The sequence below is a fragment of the Misgurnus anguillicaudatus genome, chromosome 17 (assembly GCF_027580225.2).
Source record: "Misgurnus anguillicaudatus chromosome 17, ASM2758022v2, whole genome shotgun sequence".
NCBI classification, from domain to species: Eukaryota; Metazoa; Chordata; class Actinopteri; order Cypriniformes; family Cobitidae; genus Misgurnus; species Misgurnus anguillicaudatus.
This window is the reverse complement of record NC_073353.2, coordinates 16,548,455-16,568,078: the sequence shown is the minus strand read 5'-3', so window position 1 is coordinate 16,568,078 and position 19,624 is coordinate 16,548,455. Positions and strand designations below refer to the sequence as shown.

The 19,624-nt window shown below is 37.3% G+C and overlaps 2 protein-coding genes across 3 annotated transcripts in view; both read right to left on the bottom strand.

Moving 5' to 3' along the window:
* Positions 1-4,778, bottom strand: part of itgav (integrin, alpha V) — a 31,797-nt gene extending 27,019 nt beyond the window's left edge. The window contains exons 1-2 of one of the 2 annotated variants that reach the window (XM_073855053.1): positions 4,325-4,778; positions 3,015-3,156 (exon numbers count right to left, since the gene is read on the bottom strand). In XM_073855053.1, the coding sequence (XP_073711154.1) occupies positions 3,015-3,156; positions 4,325-4,488 (306 nt within the window). In that variant the 5' untranslated portion in view covers positions 4,489-4,778. The remainder of the gene's footprint in view (positions 1-3,014; positions 3,157-4,324) is intronic. The other variant, XM_073855051.1, reaches the window with a different exon arrangement.
* Positions 4,779-9,253: 4,475 nt separating this feature from the next.
* On the bottom strand, positions 9,254-18,560 carry zc3h15 (zinc finger CCCH-type containing 15). The gene is made up of 10 exons (XM_055215662.2): positions 18,362-18,560; positions 17,506-17,607; positions 17,289-17,400; positions 15,271-15,423; positions 13,803-13,894; positions 13,467-13,652; positions 13,238-13,384; positions 12,875-12,994; positions 12,628-12,754; positions 9,254-10,311 (listed from the first exon to the last, which is right to left on the bottom strand). The coding sequence occupies exons 1-10, from the start codon at positions 18,434-18,436 to the stop codon at positions 10,130-10,132; spliced, it is 1,296 nt and encodes a 431-aa protein (XP_055071637.1). The 5' UTR covers positions 18,437-18,560; the 3' UTR covers positions 9,254-10,129.
* Between the last annotated feature and the right edge of the window lie 1,064 nt (positions 18,561-19,624).

The window sequence follows — 19,624 nt, the reverse complement described above, 5'->3', positions numbered from 1 at the left end:
CTAAAATTCCGGGGCAAATTACACATACACAATAAAAATTTTTTACCAAAACCGGGAACGTTTTATTAGCCTGGTCCAACCAGACTCTCGTACATTCATTTCATTTGTACAGAGAGTCTGGCCAACCTCTATTGCAAAGCGTTACTTCCGTTAAGGAGGGTCCTCTGTTGAAGTTTAAAACTATTGGATATGCCCAGAGTCACTCTGAATCTGCCATAACCAATCGCTAACGAATCAAACTTCCCGAACCCCGTGGGGAGGAGGGCCATAACGTGTCTGGCAAACGACCTCAACGTCATTGGTCTTAGCCACCCCCCTCTGTTAGCTGATTGGACCTGCAGATTTTTGCCGGAGAAAACGAAACTCTACTCAGCAGTCCCAGACGTTGTACTGAATCGAAATGAAAATGAAGCAGATGCACGTAGGAGGGCGGAGCCAGGCTAATGTTTTATGTGGTTTAACTGTGTTTTGGGATCCTTTAAAGATGGGTTTCGTAAACGTGAATTATCTGTGATAATGGTCAATCTGCGGAAATGACAATCATCTGCGTCTTCCCTACTGAAAAATCCAGCAAAGACCAGCATAAGATGGTAGCTGGTTTTAGGTTGCAGTAGCTGGTTTTTAGACCAGCTTAAAAAGTGACCAAACCCCAACTAGACCAGCTTAAAAGTGACCAAAACACAGCTAGACCAGCTTTAAAAAAGTGACCAAACCCCAAATAGACCAGCTTAAAAAGTGACCAAAACACAACTAAAAAGGGACCAAAGCACAGCTAGACCAGCTTGCTACACCAGCAAAACCAGCTAAAACCAAGCTGGGAAAACCAGCTCACCAGTTGATGCTGCTCTAAGCTGAATTTTTCAGTAGGGTTGACTGTATTTATCACTCTGTAGAAAAATGCATTTGTGCATCACTATCTACTGGCATGGCACACATAATACAGAATTTTTAGTTGTGTACGTGGATCCATGTAAACTCATTTTTTTTTACAACATTGTCGTGTGTACGTGAATTTTTCAAAATGCAAAGGAAAATTTACGTTCTATGAAGCTGTTGTGTAAATGTAGCCACAGACAGAACTGATTTTAAAATGTGGACAATTTGTAACTGAGTTTTACCAGCACTGATGCAACTGGTGTATTTGTACATGTCCACACATAGCTGAGCTGTGTGCGAACCTGTTTAATGCTTCATCCACACATTAGCACACTTAGTAAAACAGATCTGTATTCTTTCCCTCAGGCACTGGTTTATCTAAGCCCTGGTTTTATCCCTAGGAAGCACCAGCTGTTCATCTGTCTGTGCTACTGAGCTGGGAAACTCCCTGTGTGTTTCATGGTCAACAGTCATACAGATGGTCAACAACACCCAGGCTTTACTAGAATTAAGCACTTATTTATTGCCAAACAACCCATAAGAGGGGCTTAAAACACAGGCATCCGAAACATTGTTGTGTAACACCATGTTGTAACAGCTCAGCACTCCATACACAGTGTTTTCCATCTCATACTTTAAAACATTGTGATTTAATCTAGGTCAAGTACTCCTCCAACAGTCAGTGGGTCAGCCAACACAATACACTATTATCCAGCCTAGCCATGTGTTTTACAGTAAATATGTCAGGATACAGTTAGGTAATGGTATTGGTAACAACTTGATCGATAATGTTAAATGTTTCTTTTATTAAATCGTAGGCAGCTGAAGATACAGTGACCTCAAAAAGTATTTAGGCACAGGCAGAAATACACACATATGCCAAAATAAAGTGTTTTTCACTTCTAAGATGAAAAGGTGGGTTACTACAAAAGCAGCCCATATGCTTTGTGAACTATAATCTAATGCAAAAAAGGTAAATAAGCATTACAACAGCTGTTCCTCTTACTCAACTGATAATGCATGGTGCTAACAATAAGACTCTTGGTTCGAATTCCCAGGCAACACATAAAATGTTCATTTATATTTATACATTTATTTATTCAATAATACATTGTATTATTATTGTAAGTATAATTTTAAGTATAAAGTAAAGTCTGTCTTAAACAAAGCACTTGTATGACATCAGAGGAAAAACTCTTATGCAGTATTCATATATGATTGTGCTTCTTTCCTTATTGGAGCTATAGTTACAGCTATTTACTTCTTTATAAACAAGTGTCCAACATCAATTGCTTGCAAATTCCTGATATTTTCTGATTCCCGATATTATGTTTCCCAACACGATAACATTCATATGTTACGTCTAGATACTTCTCGAGGCCACTGCGTGTGTTTTTTTAAATAGATTTCCTAAATTATGTCAAAGAAACCAAGAGAATTAGTTCAGCTGTTAGTGAGATCTCTTAAGAACGCCAGGATAATCCAAACAAAAACATTGTATTGTTTTAACAGCAGCGCTCTTGTAGTAATCCAGCTTGGCTTGCAGGGTGAATTAGGCCAGACCAGCCTAAAACAACTAGTGAATGCCAATGAGATCTGGCACAAAAAAGCTGGCACATACATTAAATTCAACTCAAGGGTAGCAAAATGTAGTCCTCCTGTTAATGTTTGTGCTTCTCAAGCCTTCATTATAAAGTTTTAATAAAGCCAAAACTGATTTTATTCCTCTGTAAAATAATTCCAAAAGAAACATTAAAATCTGCAATCTAGTAGTTAGCAGTCAAACACAAGAATTTGTTTATAATGAAGAGACAACTCATCTATTCACACTCCATTGTAGGCTATTGGCAAGCATGTGGATTCAGAAAAACAACCGTAACAATCGCGTAGCCCTAGATGAGTCTTGACATGATCCCAAACTCCCTCCCCTGTTTTTTCCTCCACCTCTTAAAAATATTTGGTGCAAAGCTAATACATGACCCAACAAACTCTATTGCAGATGGTCTCATAATAGGACTAATAACCCTGACACCCTTTCTACTAGCAAGTAGTATGAATGTATACACTAAAAAAGCTTTAAATAATTGCATGGCGCACAGTACACTATTATTGCTGAAAACACAGCGTCACGGCTTATCAGTGCTGTCAAACTCAATCTGTGTGCATGTCTGGCCACTTTTATTCCAGGGACAACTGAAGACAGCTCCCCTCTCAGTGACCGCTGAAGGGGTTTGATCTGAAGTGTTTGCCCTGGGAGCACCCACCAGTATATTTAATTGTAATCAGAGAGGAAATTTAAAGATGCATCATTGCACTGGCTGATTTTTTTGTTTTTGAAGGAGCAAAAATATCTGATAAAAAGCATTTTTATTCACATTTATGTATTTGGGCAGATGCTTTTTTATCCAAAGTGACTTACAATGCATTACAAGCCGGTATACATTTTATCATTGTGTGTGTTCCCCGGGACTTGAAACCACAACTTTATGATGTACTACCGCAATGCATTACCACTGAGCAACAGGATCACCCAACCCATTCAGGGCTCCAGACTAACTTTTTTCACAAGGAGCACAGTGGCCCCCAACAAAAAATTTTAGGGAAGCAACAAGAAAATTTAGGGGCACACACCGTAAATCAACATGCTAACCAAATATTCACATTTCTACTAATTTCCACTGTATTACTAATAAATACTTTAATGATAGATGCAGACACTATAATGTGCTGTTTTCAGTGTCACATCACAAAAAAAAGGTTATATTTACTGGTCCCACATGTGAGACTGGATGTAAAATTCAGTGGCACACTCTTACATTTTGGTGGCAGTCTGGAACCCTGCCATTGCTAATGAGTTTATTAAAGAAATGTGTATGTTCAATAATAATAAGCCATGAGCTAATATTGCTACAAAATATTTGAAAGCAAAAATAACCACTCAAAATTGTCATGTTGTTTTATGTATTTTGACTTCTCTTTTACTGTTGGCCTGTTAAATGTTACACTAATACAATCCTTGTTCAATGAAAAGGATTTGGCAACAATAAAGTAGCGAATATTGGCTAATGCATGTGTAAACAAAAAGTTCAAATAAGTAATAAATATAGTAGTATTATATATATATCTGTATGTTAAAATCGACCCTATAGAAAATATAAAAATGTTATTTTTTACTATTTGATGCAGGAATGAAAACTGTATGACAATATAGCCACTATAAAAAATATAACATTTGATTTTAAAAGTAACAATTAATTACTATTAAAATAGGTCGATCTCTTTCCACGTTGCACATTTGTGTATCTTTGTTGTGTATCTTTAGGAGTTCAATGATCTGTTTATGAATCAAAATATAGCGATCACATTTTTAGTTTGGGCATCAACACCCCTTTGTTTCAGATTCGTCCGTATAAGATAAATCTTTAACCAACGTTAGTCCACTTACTGTTTGTTATCAGGATTGAAGAAAGCCACAGAAAATCCAAAATAACTTCCTGGAGGTCCTAAAAACACCGAGGGTTTGCTTATGTCCAAATTAAAAGACAAGACGTGTTCGAGGCAGAAAAGAGCCACGAGAGCCCAAAGTCGACAGCAGATGAGATGTTTGCCCATGTTTTGTATCTCAAAAGTCTACAGTAAAACAGTGGTAGCAGGAGATCGCGCTCTGTGTGTGTGTCTGGATCAGCAGCAGAGATGTTCAGCACTGACTCCACACTCCATAACACACGAGATGACTTTAATCACACGCAAAGGTCCGTTACATTATTGCAGCAGACGACTGAAACAAAGCTGTCGGTTTCCAGTCCAGTCCTGTCCGGGAAAATGTAAGCAAGCGTCTCTGAAGTAGGACTCAGGACTGATGGAGTGCAGCGGGATCGGGATGTCCTACTGTACAGGAAGTAAAAAGTCGTGTTCGACTTCATCCGGCGCTTCGCACAATGATCGTCTTTTGACGTCAATGTAACGCGAGAGCGATACGGGAGTAGACTGCTCCGTATTCTTTATAATCGCTCTCGCGGTACTTTGATATCATCGGTCTGCGAAGCGCTACATGCAGTGGATTACGCCTATCATAAACCGGCCTACTGAAACGTCACGGACGGTACGTCATGGGGAACTTCCGCAATTTTCATCGGTGGGCATCGTCTGCATAAATTAACTGGTCACGATAAGGGTAACGTTAGATGCTCAATCTTTTATCATCCCATAAAAGTTTAAGATATTTGTGATCCCAACGTACGGAGTGCCTTACACGTTTAAGAAGAGTGAAACAGCGCCATGTGTTGAGATTTATCTTCGGTTGGTTTACAATAAAACAATGAGTTTATTTTTTATTATTTAACCCACATTTCACTTGATATAAGTAAAGGACATTGTACATCCAACAGGTTGCTTTCGCTAAATAAACTAAAGCGTCTTTCAAACCTACGGAAAAGAAATATTGATAAGAAACATTTGAAAAGTTAACATTTGTAACCCATTTAAACGTGACAACAGAAAATACATGTTTACATCAACATTAAACTTAAGTATTGAATGACCCTGATGAATAGTCTACTTTTTATCAATAAGATGTGCCTAAACTTTATCTGTAAGTTCTAGATAGCTGTGGCAAACACACAGTAACAACATTTCAGAAACTGCGGATATTTTATTCATATATGGACTTGTCAGTGAATCATTGCTTTCACAGTGAAGTATGCCTACAAGAATGCGCTCTGTAAATCCCCCAGGGTCCCTCTGTAAGGTGTTACAGACGCTGCACTTTAGGAGGAAACATTGGCTGGATTTTAATGTTGGATATTTTTGGGAAACTCAAATTGAGATGATACAGTGACATATTGCAGTGTCACATTGTAATGATGCAATTAAAGACACTAGTTGTAAATTGCCACAGAGGCAACATACTCACTCTCAGAGGAACAAAGTCACTTTTGTTTGGTTGTGCGTGTGGTCAATGGGGATTTGGTACCATGTGACATTAGAGTGGAAGAACAATTTGTTTTGTGGACAAAAAGCTTGTCTTTTTGGCAAGGTTACAGTGATTTATTTGTAGGCCAAATTGTGTATTAACTTTTTTTTTAGCATGAAACAGTGCTGAACCAGTTTTTTTTCCAAAAGCTCTGCTTACATATCTGTCTGTACTTTTGGAATTTATTCAGTATTTTTTGTGGACTATAATAAAATCTATCTATCTACCTATCTAGCTAGCTATCTAGCTATCTATCATAATTAAACAGGAAGATGTTGTTTTTTAAAAGAAGAGGAATTGATCTGTGATTAAACTACATGCACAATTTCCTACTGAGTTTTAAGTGTTTTTAAAAGTTAAAGGCCTGGGGCCAGTTGTTCAAAAGTAATCAATTTGGATTTCGGCTATCAGATTAGATCAAAATTTCAAAATGGGTTGTTCAAAAAAATGGATTCTGAATTTGGATTGGATCACAATTTTTTTTTATTCCAAAAAGCAGGATTATTCTGATCCAATCAGAAGGGTGGATTTCAGGACAGAAATGTAATAAAACTTCTAATAAAATGTTACTAAAACTTATAAACCTACAGTTAGTCTACAATACAACACTTCTAGTATGTAATATTTATAAATGTATCATTTGTTTGTTGAAATTTTGTTGAGTTCAGTTTAATGATAAAGTATTCAAAATATAACACTGGGCTACCATATAAACCTTCCAGTCAATTAAGAAAGATAAAGTCCATAGAAATCCCTCATACAGCAGACAATAAAAAAACAAAATATTTAACATTTAAAGGACAAGTTCGGTATTTTACACTTAAAGCCCTGTTTTCAGATTGTTTATGGTGACATAGAACGGTTTTGCCTGAAATTTCGACATATGCGGCTGCCCCGAGAATTTTCGTGTGTTTGTTGTTTCACCCCCCACCTCTACATTTGGTTTGGTGCCCTAGAACAATCCTTTCTAAAATGCATTAAACTTTCATTTACAAAGATGTGAAACTCACCGAGTGGTCAGGGGTGTTCACTGATATGCTCACACAAAAATCGCCGCAAAAGATGCCTTTCAACAGGTGCTTTAGCATTCGTTGTTAACTTGTGGACCTATTTTTCCAAACGCCTCACACCCGTACATTCTTCCGCTGAGAGCTTGAATAATAGACACTCCAGCCCAGGTGGTGGCGCTAATCCGCCATTGGCAATAGTAATAGAAACAAAGTTCCCGGCGCGGAGTAATACCGTACCTCACAGCACATCTAATACAAGTCAATGGAGTTGGCAAAAACTACAATAAAACCCGTTGGAATGCGTATTTTGCAGCGATTTTTGTGTGAGCATACCAGTGAACACCCCTGACCACTCAGTGAGTTTAATGTCTTTGTAAGCGAAAGTTTAATGCATTTTAGGAAGGATTGTTCCTGTGCACCTATCAACCCATTGTAGAGGTGGGAGGTGAAACACAAACACCCGAAAATTCTCGGGGCAGCCGCATATGTCGAAATTTCAGTCAAAACCCTTCTATTTCATCATAAACAATCTGAAAACAGTGCTTTAAGTGTAAAATACCGAACTTGTCCTTTAATTTTAACAAAAGTAATCCTTAAAGGAACAGTATGTAGGATTGTGGCCAAAACTGGTACTGCAATCACAAAACTTGTGGCTAAAACTGGTACTGCAATCACACAAATGGTGGCCAATACACAACATGACAACATTAACATCAGTTCAGGGCTGCAACTCCACTTTCTAAATGACAAAATCCTGGCCGGACCACTTTTGTCAGTGATATAAGTATTTGAAATGAAAATGATTTCTTAATGTCTAGTGACATATCAGGGCCATTTTAGGATTAATTGATATACATTTCTTACATACTGTTCCTTTAACTTTAACCGTCATTTGGCACTGTACAGTATATTCATTTAAATCGCAATCATCAGAAACCAAACAGTCAAAAGTTTTAAGAACTGGAATTTCTACAAATGGAAACTACTGTACATAGCCTCTTTATGACTTAAAATTCATGTTTCAATGGGGCGGTTTCCTGGACAGGGATTAGACTAGTCCTAGACTAAAATAAATGTAAGAGCTGTCCAAACTGAAAACTACTTGTATTGACATATCTTAAAATACATCAGTGCCATTTGTTTTGCCTCAAAATGCACACAAGTAATGTTTTTAGTAAGGCACGTTTGTTAAAACTAGTTATATTTCCTAAATAAACTAAGGCCTAGTCCTGGCTTAAGCTAATCCCTGTTTGGGAAACCACACCAATCTGTTTGTGTATAATATATTCTTTTTTTTTCCTTTTTCTGAGGGCCAGACGAACAGACTGAATGTTAAATTGAAATAAAAAGTAAGGAAATGTTGTGTTTTTTTATTGTCTCTTCAAGTAAAAACACTTAGTGACCCCATACCAACCAAACTACCTGCGGTTTCTTACATAGCTAATAGTTAACATTGACATGTGATCCCATTTAATCCAGATTTGCTAATCTGAAAAAGTATGTATCTGGATCAGGGTGATCCAATCCAAAGTTGCTTTGAAAAACAAGGACAACTGGTCCCTGGTTTTACAGACAATAGCTAAAGCCAGGACTAGGCCTTAGTTAAATAAGGATGTTTATGCATCTTTAATAATCATGTCTTAAAAAAAGACATGGCACTGGCTTATTTTAAGATCTGTCAGGGCAGGTTATTTTTAGTTGAGACAGCTCAAAGTCTGGGACTAGGCTTTAGCCTTGTCTGTGAAACCATGCCAAAAAAATCTTAAGAGCCATGTTGTATATTACATAGTATTAAATTACTGCATTTACACATTTTTATTACATCATTTTAAATATAAATATATGATTAAAGCATTTAGTACTGTTTCAACTCAAGATAAATTATTTAGGATTCTTTTGTAAGAACCGAACTGTTTAACAAACATCACTCCTTTTTGACCTCTATTAAAGTGAGGGAGGCAGGGAAACGGGGTGAGGTCATGCCTTCTCGTGCAGATCATAGGAAATACCAGTCCTATGACCGTTTCTGCATGTCATCCCTCTCTCAACATCCCAGGCCAAGCTATTAGTAGAGTCGTGCTTTCAAAAATCTTTATGACCTGTTGCAAATTATCTGCATGGATTTGTCTGATGATCCGTGCATTATTAAAGATATGAGATTAAACAGATGCCCGCTCCAAGATAAGCTCAGGAAGACATGTTTACACGTACAATGTTTTACCACAGAATATAGAAATTCCACTGCAACAAAATACAAGACATTTACTAAGCCTAAACACGTTTTTTTGGGAAAAAAGTAACATTCTACCCAACATATTCTTTTATGAGATCACTTAAGTCTTAAACTCTCAACTCTCAATACAAAATGCAACAAATGAATCATCTCAACTCAAAATCCGTATCTGATATCCTTTTATTTACAATTTCTTGTGGCGTGTTGGTGGAAGGGAATTTTAAAACAATTGAATACAAAAGAAGACAAATTACTAGCTCATCTTTCACTCTCGCTTTCCAAAAGCACTTCAAACATCAGATCAGACTAGCAATGGTGCCTCTTTCCTCATCTCATATTGTAAGGCCAGATGCCACGTCTGCATCCGAGAGATTTCACATTCAACGCCTCAATCTCATCAGCTGATTATTGAGCACATGAAGGTCAGCGTTACATTTATTCACCACTTACATTCTGATCCTGATACAGGCATGCAGTTGGTTACATTTTAAAACTGAAATGATACAACTCAACTGATCTCTTCGTAGTCATTAAAGTAACATTTCACATCAGCACAAGAGGAGAAAACGGATTCCAATAGTGCTTAACATTACATTTCTAAAAGGAGGTCACTGTAATTTATGCTGGGTTTTTCAGCAGCATGGCCTTACAAAGATGATTATCAAATCAAATCTTATTTCAAAGAATCAAATCAAAAGCCTCATAAATATTTTAGCATGTTCCCATTGTAGAACCGCATGGGATCAGATGGATCTAAATGTAAGATTTTCACCTGCAAAACTGTGCTTTTGGGGTAGATTGAGATTTAGAAAAATATTGAAAATAAAGGAAACAAATCATCAAATCTGAGAAAGAACAAGAGCCACAATTACTCCATTCTATCCTGTAGTTTCCCGGGATGAAGTCTTGGGTGATGAGGGCGAGTATTGCAGGCAGAGAGGTTTCGGTCATGGCGATATTGGTGGTAGTTATTAGTGAAAACACTGTCATTCACTTTAAGCCATGTGTAGTTCATGATTGATGCAATAGTCCCAATCTTTACATATCCAGGTCCAGTGTGTTTAGCTCCTCCTCCAGTTCATCTAGATCCTCACCAGTAAAAAGGTTTTCATCCACAGGCACGTCTTCCGACTCATTGTCCTCACCGTCCTCCAGTGTCTGGTCCTGGCTGTGTTCTCCGTTCTCCATGGCTCCACCTGAGGCCTCGCTAAGTTTATTGTCTATAGGGTGATCAAAACCACAAAATTAATTATTGTTAAATAACATCTGAAGGCATGCAATAAACATTTATTCTATTTCATCACAGAATAGCATTTCTGGACGACAACCAATACCTGATTTGAAATAATTTCATTGGTTCAGAAAGAAAAAATGTTTAAGGTATTTAAGGGAAAAAGAAGTATTTGACACATCAGCATTTTTATCAGTAAGGGGATTTCTAAGTGGGCTACTGACACAAAATTTCAACCAGATGTAGCCATCAAGCCAAATATTGAATTCATACAAAAAAATCAGAACATTTAAGTATACAAGTTGAGTCATAATAAATAAAGTGAAATGACACAGGGAATAAGTATTGAAAACATGAAGAGAACAAAGTGCAAAATGGCATAGAAAGCCGGGAGATCACCTAAAATCTTATATTGAGAGAGAAACCCTGCCCGCTATCAGTACTAATTAATATCAGCTGCTTTAATCCTAATTGATGGCCTATAAAGGCTTCTCATTACTCAGGAGGCACACTACAAAGCTGATTCATGATGGGTAAAAGCAAATAACTCAATCAAGATCTTCGTAATCTTATCGTTGAAAAGCTTTTTGATGGGAATGGTTATAGGCACATTTCCAGAATGCTGAATGTTCTTGTGAGCACTGTGGGGGCCATTATCCGAAAATAGCAAGAGCATCACTTCACCATAAACCGGCCACGATCAGGTGCTCCACGTAAGATCCCTGTCCGAGGAGTCCAAATAATATTTAGGAGAGTTCTCCAAGAGCCAAGAACCACTCGGGAGAACTTCAGGAAGACCTTGCATCAGCAGGTACTGTTGTTTCAAAGAAAACTATAAGCAATGCACTGAACCGCCATGGCATCCATGCATGCTCACCACGCAAGACTCCATTGCGGAACAAAAAGCATGTTGAAGCTCGGATAAAGTTTGCGAAAGAGCATTTGGAGAAGCCTGTGGGTTATTGGGAGACTATAGATAGTATGGTCAGATGAAAGCAAAATGAAACTTTTTGGCAGTCATTCTACACAATGTTTGGAGAAGAATGGCACTGCCCACCACCCCAAGAACACCATACCAACAGTTAAGTTTAAGGGGGGAAGCATCATGGTTTGGGGCTGCTTTTTAGCAAGGGGTTCTGGCAGACTTCATATTATTGAAGGCAGGATAAATGGAGAAATGTACTGTGAAATTCTACCAGAAAGCTGAATATGAAAAGAGGGTGGACATTTCAGCAAGACAATGATCCCAAACACAACGCCAAGGAAACAATGAACTGATACCAAAGAAAGAAAATCAAATCATTGAAGAAAATCTATGGAGAGAACTCAAGATCAAAGTTTATAAAAGAGGCCCAAGGAACCTTCAAGATTTAAAGACCATTTGTGTGTAAGAATGGACCAGAATCACTTCTGAGCAATGCAGACGACTGGTCTCTCCATACAAGAGGCGTTTAGAAGCTGTAATCACCAACAAAAGCTTTTCTATAAAGTACTAAATAAAGTGTGTTCAATACTTATTCTCCATGTCATTTCACTTTATTTATTATGACTCAAATTGTATACTTAAATGTTAAGATTTCTTTGTATGAATTCAATGTTTGGCTTGATGGCTACATCTGGTGGACATTCTGTGTCAATAGCCCACTTAGAAATCCCCTTACTGTCAAATACTTATTTTACTTTTTTCGGCTGATTCATCATGTCAAATCATTGGCAGCATCTGTTTGAGAGTCGGATCATTCTGATTGGCTGATCGACACAGCTAACCAGTGCACAAGACGAAAAACGAAAGTGACGAAGCAAAACAAACAACGTCGTTGAGAGGGAACAATCACAATGCCCATCACATTTTTTTATCTCTTACTCAAATGTTGTGAATATTTTCAATAAATCACAAACGAGTGAGCACTGTTTTGCTTATTTTTTATCACAGCTGTCATAGCTCTTTCAGTTTCCCATTTTGAGTAATGAACATCTATCGCCACCTGTTGGTAGGGAAATATTATCTCACGCAGAACGAATGTGCAACTTGACCGTCGTCTGTGTGCCAGGGCTACTTTGGACCAAAACACAGCCAGCACTTGGGCAATGTGAACCAACCTCACAGTCGGCACTACTTTGTTGGCATCGGGGTTGGTGTGTCCCTGCCCTTACAGGTTTAACAACTGTTAAACACACAACACATATAACTTCGACCCCATGCAGGGCCAGTGACCCTCTCATCCTCGCCCTTTAATCCTCTAACTTCGTACTCAAACATATACAGAAACGGAATATTATTAACATATTTAAAAAAAACACTTACCATCCGTGTCATTCGTGGGTTTGGTAGAAAATCTGTCAGCCGATGCCACTGTTATATTGGCGTTATCAACCTCTTTAGGTACAAATCTAGCAAGGTCGAGATCCTGAATGTCATCAATGTCGTCCATCTGAGAGAAACAATCATTTCAATGATGGTGAAACATTAAAACACTAATTCTATATTGTACAGTTTAGACTATAACAAAAGGTGCAGTGTTGCATTCAGAGTTTATATTAGATATTCTCACCTCATTTGTCCCATTCTCACTGTAGTCATCGTCGTCTTTTGTGTATTTAGTATCATCAGCCTCCTCATCATCATCATCAACAAGCTCAGGCCGGAACTCAAACACTTCTCTTCCACTGACCTGCAAGACAAACCATGAAACAATTCAAAGTTAAAGACAATATGCACAGGATTGTATGAGAGTCAAAATGACCGCATTAGCTGTCCATAATGCCAAAGCTTTGCTGCCACCACCTGGTAAAATTATAGCATCACACTCCAAATGGCTATTTACATGAGGGAAAACAACTAAATAATACATTCGTGTGGCTGTCGGCGCAAGCACACAGAAGTGAATAAAATCATTGACATCATCTTTGCTGACCCCCAGTGCCCTGCCAGCTTTAAAGTCGGCTTTCTTCTTTTCCATGTCCTGCTCTATTCTAGCCAGTTTCTCCTGCCTTTTCCTTTTCTTCCAGGCCAAGAATGTTTCCAGAGTAATTCGAGTGACGTTTACTCCAAGGGCAGCTCGCTGCAATAAGAGTTAATCATTATGACAAGATATTTTCAAATAATGTACACATTTTGAGATATCCTTTTTTTCTTTACCCTACCTCGGTCTCTATCAAGTCCTCCAGTGAAATCTCCTCCTCAATCTTTTCTTCCTTTTTCTTGTCCTTCTTCAGAACAAAGCCTGCAGGAAGTGCGTGGCGGTACATACAGTTATCACCGCCTCCAGGACAAACCCAAAACCAGCCGTATTTGTTGTTTTCAATAGCATCAAGGAAATATTTGCAGACCTTAAAAAACAGACAGATGAGATTTAACAAAAAAATCATAATAGGAAATTTTAATCATTTAGTAACATGTCAAACATTAATACTAATGACTATTAGATCATTGGTTACATTTGCTTCAGTGTTTTTTATTAAAAACTCTTTAAAACGTACAATTTGTGTTTTTGCTTTCTTCTTTTCATTTTCTCCATGTTTCTTGTTTATAACTTCCTCAAGCTTCTTTTCATCCCAATTTTCCATTGTGTCTGTAAATTTTAAACAAAGATACAAATTATAAAAGATGAATTTACAATTTACAGAAATAACATACACACAAATACTGTACTGACATAACAATATTCAGGCATGTGATTGGCCAAGGACAAAAAAGTAGATAGGAACCCAACGCCACACCCCTGGCGCGGAAACAAAATGCACACAGGGTTTCCAGCAAAAAAATTGTTAGTTAATCAAAGGGGCGGGGCGTATGTGTCATGATGAAAATATTTTTTTAAAAACACTCAAATAAAACTTAATTTTGAAGAAACTATGACAGAAAATGAACACATACTAGATTATTAATGAATACAATTTTTTTAACAGATACCTCCAACCGTGGGTTCACACCAGCCGCGTTTGAGGTGTCAAATTCGCGTCTACCCCATCTAGTTTGCCGCTTGAACATTTTGAGTCTGCTCGCTTTATTCGCGCATGAAATTCTAGTCAGAGACATTTACGCAGAAATTCACGTCATGGGAGGGCCTTCCATAGGCTTCTGCGACTTCGCTCGCTTCCTGTAATCACGTCACTACTAGAGCAAGCTCCTGTGGCGCGGTTTTCCGCGAAAGTTCCAATTTTTCAACTCGCGTGTTTCCCAGGGCAGCGCTCAATTCGGGCCATCCACGCGAACTAGACGCACGAATGTGGCGGAATCGCATCTACCGCGCCACGCTAAACGCCTGATTCGCGCCGCGAGACCTCCAGACGCGCGTCAACGCATTGACTTAACACTTAAATCACTCGTGCTTGATGCCTCTACCGCGGTTGGTCTGAACGCACCATAACGGAATAGCTGCGTGATAAGTGAAACTAAAGGGTTAATAAACACAAACTGAAGAAGATGTTGTAGAACATCTGGCGAATGATGATAGATAGCGCGAAGATTGTAAAAATTTATTATTTCACACTAATAATTACATTATCTTAAAGGAGTGTAATGTAAATAATGCACATAAATAACGTGAGCCCGCTCGTGGTGTGAAGCACGTCCACGCTATTCTCCGAAATGCACTTGACTGCCTTTTGTGCAAAAATTTTACTAGTAACCTAGTAAGTAATTAACTGGATTGATACATATGCAAAGCTGTAACAAGTGGCATCCTCTTACTATTTTAGATCAGCAATAATTTTATTTGGCCATAATCTGTCCATCAGTGGCAAGGCTATCTATTTTTAACTGAGTGGACCAGTAGGCCTACATGTAATTTAAAATTACTTAATTTTACATTAGAGTACTTTCATTTTATAAATTAAAATGAAAAACAAACCTAACTTCTGGAATACATGTTGGATGACTGCGAAGTGAGCGTCTACAAACAATGCGCCTTATAATGCCATTTTAAGAATAACTCAGTGCTCTCACCTTTCTCAAGGTCTTCATCTCTTCCATCAACATACAGACTTCTCTTCTCACATTTTCTCTCCAAGGTGAGATCATGGGAGAATTTACACTTATCACCTTTGGTGCACTGGCCTTGTTTGAAGAAAGCACAAAGTACTGACTTTGGATCCACACCTGAAAAAGGAAGAACAATATTATCAAATCATCACTACAAAAGACATACATTATTCAGAAAGCATAACTAAAATCTGTAACTATTTTAAGTGGTGATGAACGGAGTATAATGGAGTATTGTGCACTTTGGATACTTTAAGTGAATGTAGACATGTCTATACAACAGAAAACGCGTCCAGGATGCAAAGGCATATAGGGAAGGACTTGGACCACAAGAGAAGGCACGATATTACGAGAAATTACAATTTATAGGCGGTGCAGATCCCTACGAGTTAGCTCCTGCTTCTTGGATCCGTGACGACCCGGCGATTCTTCCTTCAGTTGCATATCCCGATAGTCAACTACCTGGTTTTCATGCCGAGCCCATGTCAATGTCAGCTATATTTATATATCAAATTTAAAATAGCCAGTATCCTACCAAAGTGCTTTACAGTAAAATAAGCACACAGTAAAACAATAAAAGCAATAATGGTTTTTACAATTTACTATAGAGGGTTTTCACCGACGTCACGTTCTGGGTGGTAACCCGGATGCGCAGCCATTGTGGAGGCACTCGGTGTAAAGAACTGAACGGAGTACAATGGATTATTGTGCGCTTTGGATACTTTCAGTGAATGAAGATATGTCTAAACAACAGAAAACGCGTCCAAGATGCAAAGGCATATAGGGAAGGACTTGGACCACAAGAAAAGGCACGATAATTCGAGAAATTACAATTTAAAGGCAATGCAGATCCTTACGAGTTAGCTCCCTGTTCTAGGATCCGTGACGACCCGGCGATTCTTCCTTCAGTTGCATCTCCCGATCGCGATATAGTCAACAATCTGGTTTTCATGCCGAGCCCATATGTCAATGTCAGCTTTATTTATATAGAAAATTTTAAATAGTCATTGTCCTACCAAAGTGCTTTACAGTAAAATAAACACACAGTAAAATTATAAAAGCAATATTCGGGATATACATCAGTTTCTGTGTTCTGTTGTGATGTGGAGTGCCTCCAATATGGCTACTTCCGCTCTGATGACGCGTCGTGAAAACCCTCTACTAAAAATATTATTGTCATTACAATAGAAAATGTGTTATGAGCAATTAAGGCCACTGGCATTAAGGCATTGCAGGGCAAATTTTAGTTGTGTTTAAGTATATTTTGTGCATACACTAAAAGTATACTTTAAAAAGTACATATTAAATAACTTGCTCTTTAAATAAAGCACAACAGATAGAAGCATACTTGTTTTATACTTTAAGTACTTCAATCATATTTCTAATACAATACTACTCTTTTCTTGAGCTTTGCCAACCACAAGCGCCTCCTCTGATAATTTCTTGCATTCCTTTCCCTGGTTTTTAATAACTTTTGGAAGTCGATAATCTTCCAAAAGTTTTTTCTCGATCTGTCCTATTGGTATAACCTTAAACACAGCAATAATGAACCATTTTCCTTGACGACGTTCGGGATATACTTCAGTGGCTGTGCTTGCGGTTGTGATGCGGAGTGCCTCCAATATGGCAACGTCCGCTCTGATGACGCGCCGTGAAAACCCTCTATATGGTATGCCATATAAAAAAAGCATTGAAGAACGTGGGGAACCAAACTTTTCCCTTTTGACTTATAAAGAAAATTCTTTAATTTGAATATACTAAGACAAAAGTTGGTATTTTAATTAGAATTGTGTTATATTCAAGACAATACGGTACTTCAACACAGCTGTTTATTCAGTTTTTTATTCAGTTATGGCTGTAAAATTGGTCAGCTGAAGCATTACTTGGTGCCCTTAATAAGTGTGTGGTCATTTTATACATTGGTTATGAAAAGGTTTAAATTTGCTTCCCTCATCAAATTGTGGAAGTCAATCATTATTTACCTTTGCTGACTTTTTGAGCTGCTACGACTGGTTTAAAGAGCTCATTCAGCTCAGAGAGCTCCTTCTTCTTGTCATCCTTCTTTTTACCCTTTTCACCTTCAGCAGCAGCAATCTACAAACAAACAAAAACGATCACACAATTCTGGATCACTGGCTAGGGAATTCATAATAGAAATCCGACTATTAAAATCAGTGCTGCTGTCACACGATTTCTTACCTGTCTTGCATTCTGCTGTCCAAACTTGACTTGCTGTGTGACTGCTTTGATAAACTTCTGTTGTTTTGCTCCCTTTTTGTTTTTCAGCCCAAAGGTTTTGTCCTCAATAAAGATCATAGTGACAATATAGTCATGGGATTATTATATACCTTTATTAACAAACTGTTTAACAATGGTTTGCATGGTTAGAGATGACATATTTAGTCTGTAAAAAGCCAGCTAAAGTCATTTTTTGTGATTTACTCTTTTATACCAAAATTATCTGACATATTAACGCATAATGTAAAAAACATTGTGAAATGATAACCTTGCTATCTTTATTGAAATATTGTCAAATATTGAAATCGGTGTAAAATCAATGAATGAAATCATACTTGTATGCCTGGATTTCACAGACCGGGTCTCACACAGTTTATGTATATCTCTATATCTATTAACAAAAGTACATTAATTCAACATATTAGAAATAAAAAAATATATTTTTGTAAGGGTCTCTCAAAACCTAGCAAGCTACAAACCACTATACATTTGTCCATTATAGGCAATCACAAGACCCAAAAATTATGTCTATGTTTTATAGGACTCACTGAGTTTTGACTTTTTGAGAGATACTAAATGTTAGCAGCAGTGCTTATCTCTTTAGTTATTTTCTCTTTAAACAAAATCGTGGTGACAGCAACGGACAGACAGATAAACTGTCGGTTTAACAACTACTTTATACTCAACGTCGTGTCATTCTATTCTTTTTAGACATTACACGTAAATAAAACTTGCTGAAATGTGTCAGTAAGTGAATCAGAGCACAAGGCCCGGTGTTCGGCATGCTGCATGTGTGCGAAAATGTTATAGATCTCACCTCAATGATCTTCTCTTTCTTCTTCTCTTGGGTTTTCTTATTGCCCGTAGCTGGAGCTGGCTTTTTTGGAGGCATCTCGTGTAAGATAAACCACTATAAAAGTAGAGAAATTCTGATACCGTATGCTGTGTGTGATCACAGGTAAGCTACGGCTAACCGCACTAGCAGCCGCACTGCATTCTGGGAGTATTGGAGCGCGGCGCCCGGCCACGATGTGACCGCACATATTGTGAAACAGCGACCTCTAGCGTGAGTTTCCGGAAATGCTTCCTAATTATATTTTTGAAGTGAAATAAACCATAGACTTGCAGATATCAGCAGTCTTTTCATATCAAATTCTTGATATGATTTTTTTAAAATAAAACTTAATTAATAATAATAATAAATCACATTTACTTAAACAATACATATGCATATCCTTTTCTATATTTACATTTCTGTATTTATGTGCACTACCTTGCACTCTGAAAAATGAAGATGTTTAAATGAATTGTTTATTCACAAATTAAATTGTGTCTTTATTTACTCTCATGTCGGTCAAACCCACAATGACTGTTTGGTTGCTTGCTTGTTTGTTTGTTTTTACAATAGGAGTGGATAGTGACCTAACTGCCTCTTTAAATTTAAAAAGTACACAAACAGATCATTAAATAACTTGTATAAATATATTTATACAATTAAATATATTAAATATAATGATTGTTTGATGGTGCTTTTATAACTTGTGTTTCTCTCTCTATGCATGAACTAGCCCAAATGAAAAAATAGTATATTATAGTAAAATTACCATAGAAAAATGTAGTAAAATTACTCTAGTAAATAGTGTTTTTGAACCATACTATAGTAAATGTACTACAGTAAACTGTATTAAAAGTACTATAGTAATTTATAGTAAACTAACTATAGAAAAATAAAGTAAAATTACTCTAGCAAATACTATAGTATTTTTGACCATTCTATAATAAAGTAAACTTTATTAAAATACTATAGCAATTTATGGTAAACTTACTATAGGAAATGTAACATTTCTACTATAATATCCTATAGTATACTACAATACACTAAAGTTTACTGTAGTAAGAACTAAAGTATACTATGGTACCTAGTACTACAGTTTATCAGTTTACTATAGTTAATACTGGTATGTGTACTATAATATACTATAATTTACTACAGTTTACTATAGTTAATACTAAAGTACAGTATTTTGTCATGTAGGAGGCCTACGTCTTTCTTGCAGTTTGAAGACATTACTTCATTACT